At 32.3% G+C, this 10,186-nt stretch overlaps 1 protein-coding gene across 1 annotated transcript; it reads left to right on the top strand.

Moving 5' to 3' along the window:
* Window positions 1-236: 236 nt before the first annotated feature.
* Window positions 237-2,500, top strand: LOC126977009 (solute carrier family 22 member 3-like). The gene is made up of 3 exons (XM_050825651.1): window positions 237-601; window positions 737-1,144; window positions 1,214-2,500. The coding sequence occupies exons 1-3, from the start codon at window positions 237-239 to the stop codon at window positions 1,947-1,949; spliced, it is 1,509 nt and encodes a 502-aa protein (XP_050681608.1). The 3' UTR covers window positions 1,950-2,500.
* The last annotated feature ends 7,686 nt before the right edge of the window (window positions 2,501-10,186 follow it).

Below are 10,186 nucleotides of genomic sequence, written 5' to 3'. Positions count from 1 at the left end.
ACGGACATAAATCGGATGAAGCAAGCTGGATCTAGTGCGTCAACTACTATAGAAATAGTTCTACAACTACTTCAGACCGTGTTTTCACGGTCGGATTCGGATCGATCGTAGTGCTAAACCGCTCTAACACTTCATTAGATTCGGTACGATATTCACACCTTTCTTGATTTAAAAAGTGACTAATCATAACCAACCCGATTACACACTATAGACGCCAAAGATAATACATTTTGATAATGACAAAACTAAAGCATCCAAAATTGCACAATCCAATTGAGAAACAGTTTAACGATATAACTAGATTTCACTACTTTTTGTTCTTTTTGTTATTCTCGAGCAAACTTCCAATATTCTGGCACATATTGAACTTGATTTTCCTTTCGCCACCAATTGATTATATTTGCCACGATGGATCGAAAAATTCAACAAAGAATTTATGTCCGTGCGATGTACCAATCTGGGATAGAAGTGTGTTTCTTGAAACCATGCAGTCGAAATTCGGATTGCATTGTAATAAGTACTGGCTGATCAATTTTTCGCATTGCATTAACTTTCTTGGTCTTTTGATTGGAGGACTTGTGTTTGGGTTCCTGTCTGATAAGTATGCATCATTATTTATGTTTTGTTATTATTGAATCATCTTAATAATTTAAATATTTGGTAATATACTTTTTTAAATTGCATCGTTTTAATCATCTCTGTAAATAAATATCGGATATCTTAATCACAATTACAGGTTCGGACGACTTAAGATGTATGTGACAAGTTGTTCTATACTAGGTGTAACTGGGTGTCTATTGACTGTGATGCCCACTATAGCAGCATTCACTTTAATGAGATTCTTAGAAGGAGTTGGTTCTGGCGGTGCTATAATAACAGGATACGTACTTTGTATTGAATACTGCGGTCTAAGACATAGAGAAGTAATAACTGCATTGTATCATGTGCCAATTAATCTAAGCCATATCACGCTACCAGTTGTTTCATACTTATGGCGTCATTTTGATCACTTTCAATTGGCTATTTCTATTCCAATATTTCTGTTTATATTTGTCTGGTGGTTGGCAATGGAATCACCTAAATGGTTAATGGATAATGATGATATAGATAAGGCCGTTGATGTTATGGAAAAATATGGAAAATTGTAAGTTCAGAATCATTACATTTTTGATAATTTTTGTGATATTTTTTATAATAGAATATATTTTTTTAGTAATGGAAAGCCATGTGAAAATATCAGAGAACAGATTGAAGAATTCTTAGACCATCATAGTAATAAATCGAGGCGGCACATGAAATTCTGGGAGATCTTTAAACATAAAACACTTTCTATTAACCTTGGCTGTATGTCTGTTGTATATTTTCTGTGTGGAATTGGATATTATGGAGTTTCACAAATGATTGGTAAAATGAGTGGAAATATACACATAAATGTTACTGTGTCAGGAGCTATGCTGCTACCGGGAACCATCGCATCTATATTCTTACTGAAATTGCTAAATAGAAGAACGTTTTTAATGTCTACAATTTTTTTTTCAGGACTGTTTATGGTCATCGCCGTTTGCATACCATTTCATTTATCGTGGTTGAGAGTGCTCATAGCTTGTATTTGTAACTGTTTCTTTTTTATGTCTTTTATCATTGTATTTTTATATGGTGTGGAGCTCTTTCCTACTTCAGTAAGAAACTCTGCCTTAGGTTTTTTATCATTTCTGTCTAGAGTTGGCCAAATAGCCGCACCGCTCGTAAATGATCTTCATGAAACAACTTCGGGTATTATCTTCGGTGTTTTGGCATTGTTGGGTACAGTATTGTGCTACTTACTACCAGAAACAAAGAATGTTGAACTACCTTCTTCTTTAGATGATACAAAAGTATTAGGAAGAAAAAAGGTTCTGTTAGAAGATGACGACAATATTACAATAAATTCTCCCATGCAAATATCGTAGTTGAATAATGAATAATAATAAAAAAAAATATCACATCAAATCTAATGGAGGTTATTTTTTGAGAATTATATTAACAATACTTTATATGATTAGGTAATCTACATGATGTAAAAACAATCACTACGAGATCACCAGAATAACTATAAGAATTTCTTAATATTATATATTTTAGTATTATTAATAAAAGTATATCATATAACATTCCTTTCTCATTCAAAACATACAATGAAAAAGTAAATTCATTAACAAATAAACTTTTACAGTGCTAGGTAAATAAGAAGCAGATAATAATCTAGTATGAGCCATTCAGGACTAGCTTTGCTTTATATTTTTATTAAATAACTTGCTGACTCGGCAGACTACGTACTGCTTCAATCGATAAATAAAAGACCTAAACTTTTGTATAAAATAAACTTAAAACAAACAATAGGAATCCTTTTTTTTTATTATAACAAATAAAAAACAGTGCTCGGTATGAATGAAATTTTATTATTATTTTCGATTAGAAACGAAATAATACTGGCTATTTATAAGGATTCAATTTGCTATTGACAGACACACAGTTATGATACAGTGTGTTAATCAATTTAAAGCTTTCTGATTCTGATAAACTATATTTTTTGTTTTGTTTTGTGATGCGGTTATGTTCAGAAATTTTATTTTTTGACAAAACTTAAGTTTTATCATCTACATATACTTTGTTGTCAAATGTTTGCGTTCAGAAATTTAATTTGTGACAAAACTTAAAAAATATCAATCTACATAAAAATACTCTGATGGATAGTTAACAACTGTAGTTAATCTACCTACTAATGTAACCTAAAATTAAGTTTATTTTTTACCTCCTGAGAAATTTAGAAAGATATAAAGATTCCAATTAGTTATTCATTTTAAACTATTATTTTAATTTGATTTCTGAACGACGGGGGACTCATCAAAGGTAAATCAAAATTGTTGTTTTTATTTCATTCCAAGTATTCTCATATTTATTTAAACCTTTTAAACCTTCTCTGGACTTCCACAATTAATTTAAGACCAAAATTAGCCACATCGGTCCAGCCGTTCTTGAGTTTTAGCGAGACTAACGAACAGCAATTCCTTTTTTCTATATAGATAAACTGTTATGTAAATTATTACTGTTTTGTATATGTTGTTGATGTATCACTAAGAATAAATAAATAAAAATCGAATGATATTAGAGTCACAATTATTAAAGTTTTTAAGAATATTCTGAGGCAATATCTATCGACTTAAAACTTTGTAAAAAAATGTCTATAACAAGCAGATAAAAAGTTAGTTCTCGAGACAGTTATTTTCAATAAGCTCTTTATACACGAGCATAATGAAAAAAGTTTTTATTACCGCGGTGTCGCTTTGGTTCGGTGAAGTTGAAGTAATAAGTGGCAAATAACATAATAATAGATATGTTTTGTTCTTACCTTACTTTTCCGATGGCTTGTTGATACTTTGAATATTTTTTAGTTTTTGAGAGCTTAGCTACAGTTAAAGAGACATATTATTGACCAGTGTGAGGCTCCTTTGCACAGGAAGCTAGCTAGATTATGGGTACCACAAATCCGCCTATTTCTGCCGTGAAGCAGTAATGTGTTAACATTACTGTGTTTCGGTCTGAAGGGCGCCGTATCTAGTGAAATGACTGGGCAAATGAGACTTAACATCTTATGTCTCAAGGTGACGAGCGCAATTGTAGTGCCACTCAGAATTTTTGGGTTTTTCAAGAATCCTGAACGGCACTGCATTGTAATTGCTAGGGCGTATCAATTACCATAAGCTGAACGTCCTGTTCGTCTCGTCCCTTATTTTCATTAAAAAAAAACATAGAATGTATAGAGATGATTCCTTTATAAATTTTACTCCATTCAATGTAAAACAATTTTCATCTAATTAATTGTCGTACGATAAAGTGTTAAGAATAATTGAGATAAAATGTTTTAGGTATTTCATGATCCACCAAGATCCCCCTTGATGTATGAACGCGTACGATGTTGTATCAAATTCAAATGTTTTTTTAGTGACTTTGTCATTATATTAGCAATTATTTTTGTTGAGTAAAACCCGAGTTCCGGGGTTAATTTACAAAAACCAATATAGCCTTAAAAGTAAAAAATAAGTAACCATTTTGTTTTGACATTGACGTTGTTTATCTAAATATATATAAATTACGTGACACGCAATGATATTTAAAAGTATAGATAGGTTACGTAGACAACATTCGGTGTTTGAAAATGATACACTAACGCACACATGAATAATTTAACATTGCAATAGCACACTACATTACAATTACACGTCAAAGAAGGATAATAAATGCAATTATCGCAAGCGAAAAAGAGATAACTCTATTTTGCTAATTGCTTCGTATTTGTATAGAGAAAATACAGTTAATTCATCAGATATGATTTTTTACCGTACACCGTGATTTATGCCTAAATTACGATTCATTCATTAGTTCATGTAGTCAAAGCTTTAAAGTAGTAAAACTGCATTGAAATTAGGCAGATAATGCGTCATTGATTTTATAAAAAATAATTTAATATTGATTATAATATATAGCCACATTGATGATATTAATTATTTATATATAAAATAATAAAAAGACATACAGACACCAAAACCAAACCGAAAGATATCTACAGTAAGGCTCCCAAAAATTTTTAAGTTTATAATTATTACTTTTTGTATCTTATATTATTTATGAATGTCTTTTTGTTGAGGGTTTATTACAATAAGGTAGTGGGAGAAGAAGAAAATGATCCATTGATTCTTCTGCAGTTAGCAAGGGATATACTGAAACAACTCCTACGTAAACAAGTAGCACTCACTGTCTACATCCGCTACCTACCCTAAAACTTGTTTTAGTAGTTTGATAGTTCAGCTACCTATATACGCACTTTTTTATTAAAAATTATTACATTCACTGCAACAATAACTTTTTTAAATCATTTCCTAAAATATTCTACCTCGATCATCCCGCGACAGACAGCATCAATATTTTGTTATTTCTGTACGTTAATCTATGATCGGCTTGGCAACGATCGGCATTGTCATGGCAACATATTTATTTTGAAATAATGAAATCAAATAAAATGTTATAATTCATGATTTCTTAACTGTGGTATGTAATTCTATGATTTTTGTTACTGTCGTAATTAGTGCATCTTCCCATAACACAAGACGGCATTTTAATGTTGTGCCTATATCAAATTGTAAGCAATTCTGTCAACAACAAACGCGTGTGTACCGTTTTCGTATCGAGAGAGTGACTACGACCAAGGAACCAATTGACTCAATTTTGGGGATTAATTTTCGGCGCGCTAGTGACATATCTACCTCTTTTAATACTATAATATCATTGGTGATACGTTGTTTGTCCGCGAACCTCGCGGTCCTAAACCAATGAACGGATTTTAATGGGGATTACTTCATGGAGTGCAGTTTGGTCCAACTTGAGACATAGGATAGTTTTTATTTCGATTTGGAACCCATAATTATTTTTATTTTCAATATTTGTTTTGTATGAACATATTTTCTATGAGAGAATTTAGTGACGCACGGTTTGACAGTTCTGCTGTGAAACAATTTCATTGTAACAACAGGAAGCATTTTTTACGAAATAAGTCTTGATGTTATGCAATATTATTGGCAAATTCCTATAAAACAGTTTTTTTATTATCTGCAGAACAACGGCTGTCGGGGCAGCTAGAATAATATAAATATATACACAAACGAACATTAGTATTCAAAATTACAGCGCTTTACACATATATTAGTAGGAATTAAGCCATCAGCTATGCTGAGTCACTTCTTCTGAAAAATGTTAGAGAATGTAATCAAATTTTCAATTTCAGTTTTATAATCCCTGGATAAATAATTATTGTCCTTATAAGTCGTGTTTATAAGAAATGCATCATTGATCATCGAACAATGTTAACTTTGCCTAGTTGTTAGTTTTTATTTTTATAAAATAACTCCGAAACCCGAGTTTTCTCTACATTGTTGTTTATCCGTGATGGACTCCTAAACTAATAAACGGATTTTAATGGGGATTACGTCATGGAGTGCAGTTTGGTCCAACTTGAGAGATAGGATAGTTTTTATTTCGATTTGGAACCCATAATTAGTTTATTTTCAATATTTGTTTTGTATGAACATATTTTCATATATATATCATCGAACAAAGTAAACTTTGCCTAGTTTTTTTTTTATTTTTATAAAATAACTCTGAAACCCGAGTTTTCCTTAAAAAAATAATCTGTTTATACGACTATACGTCGCTGTAGCTCGTAATTCAAATTCAAAAAATTTTTTTTTTCAAAATTGGATATGAAATAATTTATAGAAAAGTCAAAAACAAATTACCCATTCGGAAATTAGTGCTACAGACCTCAGAACGTGGGCTCAAGAAAGCGAGTTTTTCTTTTTATAAAATTTCGATACAATATATTATTTAAATAGCCTGAAAGCGGTCACTCTGTTCCTAATATCTGGTATGGTACCTCTCTAAAAAAATTCAGAACTCTAAAAATTTATTTTACAATAAAAAACATGTTTCAATAAAATTTTTGTGCTCAAGCCTTTTACAGATTGAAAAAGAAATAATAAATAAATAAGATCAAGTAGATACGTACCTTCAAAAGTTAAAACATATTTAGTCACTTTTGCTTAGAGGCAACAGTAAAATGAAAATACCATGCCGTTTGCTGAGTACATAAATAAATTGTGTAAGCTTGAAATGAATTATAAGAATATGTATTCTATTATTTTAGGGACTGAAACTAATACTTCCCAACTACTTAGTGCCTTGAGTGCCTCAATTACATAATTTTTAATTTTATTTTCTCATATAGGTACAGTATAATATCCTAACCTCATTCTTTTTGACTTATCTTACTCTAAGCAGTTCAGGCCACTTTCGACTCCCTACATAGGCTGCACTAAAAGTATCGGGAATGGAATATATCCACTGTTTCTGTCATATTAGAATCTTTTTAATTGAAATCTCCTTGGGTGTAAAAATCGAATACCATTTATTTATTTAAAAAAAGATTCTCGGTCTTGTCACAAAGTCTTGTCAAACTTGTTTAGTCGTTGAGAAAATGGAATTGACTCGAGAAAATTCTAGAGCGATGATTTATTATGACATTCGAAGTGGTTTAACACAAAAACAGTGACCGGATGATTACTGCATTTGGTGATGAAGCCCCATCCAAAACCACAATTTATCGCTGGTTTGCTGAATTTTAACGTGGACGTGTTAAGCTCAGTGATGATCCCCGTCAAGGTCGTCCAAAAACTGCAGTCACCAAAGAAAACGTTGATGCTGTGCGTAAGCTGATTAAGGAAGATCGACATGTGACATACCGCGAAATTCAGGCAACTTTAGACATTGGCATGAGTCAAATACAAAAAATCTTGCATGAACAATTAGGTGTAAAAAGTTGTTTTCCCGATGGATACTCCATTTGCTCTGTGAAGAGCAAAAAGCGGCTCGCATTACTTGGTGCATCAGAACTCTCGAAAGATTGCACGCAGGATTCTCAAATGCTGTATACAACATCGCATCAGGTGACAAATTCTGGATATACGCGTACGAACCCGAAACAAAAAACCAGTCACGAGTTTGGGTGTTCGAAAATGAGTTAAAGCCAACAAAAATTGTTCGTTCATTATTAGACCATCCGCCGTACAACCCCGACCTAAGCCCTAATGATTTCTATACTTTCCCTAAAATAAAGAATAATTTGCGTGGTCAGAGCTTTTCATCACCTGAAGAAGCTGTGGACGCCTACAAAACGGCCATTTTGGAGAACCCAACTTCCGAATGGAATGGTTGCTTCAATGATTGGTTCCATCGTATGGAAAAATGTGTCAAATTTCGCGGAGAATACTTCTAAAAGCAATAAATACATTTTTAAATAGTAATGTTGTGTCACTTACTTGATTCCCGAAAGTTTCAGTGCCGCCCTCGTATAACTTCGTTATTGATAAAACTGGAAGCCTGAATGGCTAAGTCAATCTGTTTACATAAAAGATTTTTTAATTTGATATACTCACTATAAGATGCTGTTAGGTTAGCTAATTACGTAATACGTAGACAGAAAGACCCTCAAGTAGGGACAGAATTAATTGACCGACGTGGTATTACATGGATCTCACATCTTTTTAATGTAGAAAAACTAAGTTGCGAGACTTGTTTTTTTATACGTTACTAGCTGACGCAGCAAACGTTGTATTGCCGATATTAAAATCGCCATACAAAAGTAACTGTTGATCGTAGATGGGTGAAAATTTGAAGTTGTATGTATTTTGGCTGACTCATAATCAAACAAAATTTAAAAAAAATTGTCAAAAAAATAAAAATAAAAATTCGTGTGGACCACCCTTAACACTTAGGGGGATGAAAAATAGATGTTGTCCGATTCTCAGACCTACCCAATATGCATTCAAAATTACATGAGAATCGGTCAAGCCGTTTCGGAGGAGTTCAAAGTTTAACACCATGACACGAGAATTTTATATATTAGATGTTAATGGCATTTCTTTTAAATGATACTTCTTATGCCTAAAGTTAACCAACGTGGAGGTAAAACTATCACATTCGTAGCTATATAATATTTAAATAGGTATATTTTACTAAATATAATAATATAATATTGACACACTTTTTACACAAATTATCTTGCCCCAAATTAGGCATATAATATAGCATGTGTTATGGGTTGCAACGATATATTTTATACAATATACTTACTTAAACATACATAAATACATTTAAACATCCATGACTCGGAAACAACCATCCATATTCATCATATAAATGCTTGCAACCTACCGGGATTCGAACCCGGGACCTTTAGCTTAGTAGGTAGGATCGCTAACCACTCGGCTATACAGGTCGTCATTATTAATATTTATGCTAAATTATGTTATTTAGCATAAATTTTAATAATTTGTTATTGTTGATGCTTAACGAAACTCGATTTTATTACGTTGATATTAATTTTAATTGAGTGGTACACGTTTCGCTAATCAAAGCTTATAAGGTTATTCATCAAGGGTCACAAAGTGGATTTATAAAAATATAAATATTTAAGATAAGGTAACGTGATGATAATCTTCAATAAAATTACAATATTTTTCGTAAGTAATTTAATGTCAGTAGTTATAATTATTATGAAAGTATTTTTCATAGCATCTTATAAAGTAAAATTACATTGTCAGTTTGATCTAAATGAATTCAAAAGCCACGCTTTTTTAATGTCGAGACAAGTTTTACGGCCGTTATAAGCAACGTACCTCTAATTGGGGATATATGCTATCACCGTTTAATGACAAGACCTTATCTATCTATTGTTATGTCATGTTATACAGTTATGTGTTATGTCATATTATCGTTATGTCGAGAGGTTATTAAAATGTAAGTAAGCGTAAAGGGATAGATGTGTCTACCTTAACGGCCGTTCCCAATATACTATCTACAGATAGTGATAAATTACTACTTTCTACTGTCAGTAATTAGCTGTCAATAATCTGAAGCTGTCCCAATGTACCAGATAAATTATACTTATCGCCTTATATTGAGACGCGTGATTTGCAATTTCCATACAAACTTCTATCGCTGGTAAGCTATACGTCCTCCTTGCGTCCTCCCATTGACAGACAGCGTGTACGGATAAGTCGAGCTACCGTCGATAAGTTTATTGGGACAGAAAAGTCAACGATACTTATTATTTTTATCTCAAGTAGGAGGCAGACTGAATATTGGGAACGGCCGTAAGTAAACTGAGGATAGATAGGTTATTGAAAACGGCCGTTAGTATATATTTTGTTGAGATATTCATAAAAAAAATAGATACTTACATCATTTTTATTACGTCACAAAGATCTTCGTGACCAGCAAGCCTCCATTTAGCTATTTAAAAAACATATTTTTACAGCTTGACTGGACCTCAGACATGTTGAGTTCAACTTCAAGTAGAGAGCATTCTCTCAACCATTCTGTAAGGTTACCGATAACGCATCTCTTGATCTTTGAGTGGCTGGCTTTTAATTTTCATCAGTGGAACGACTTGATCGTTTGCCTCCAAAAAAACTTATAATATCCATGAATACCTAAGAAAAATGTCTTTATTGATAAACAGTAATTAGTCGTGGAGCCATAAAAAGTAAGTAGGTCTTAGTCTGAGTAAAAAAAAGACGTGTGGCACTCGGGGACT

This window comes from Leptidea sinapis, chromosome 43, assembly GCF_905404315.1.
Source record: "Leptidea sinapis chromosome 43, ilLepSina1.1, whole genome shotgun sequence".
Classification (NCBI taxonomy): Eukaryota; Metazoa; Arthropoda; class Insecta; order Lepidoptera; family Pieridae; genus Leptidea; species Leptidea sinapis.
The sequence above is the reverse complement of the archived record's forward strand: the minus strand, read 5'-3'. Positions and strand labels throughout refer to the sequence as shown.

Excerpts from the sequence above, each read along its gene's own strand:
- LOC126977009 (XM_050825651.1), top strand. The coding sequence starts at position 237 with ATGACAAAACTAAAGCATCCAAAATTGCACAATCCAATTGAGAAACAG. Across the intron at positions 602-736 it reads TTTGGGTTCCTGTCTGATAA|GTTCGGACGACTTAAGATGT; the intron begins GTATGCATCATT and ends TCACAATTACAG. Across the intron at positions 1,145-1,213 it reads ATGGAAAAATATGGAAAATT|TAATGGAAAGCCATGTGAAA; the intron begins GTAAGTTCAGAA and ends ATATTTTTTTAG.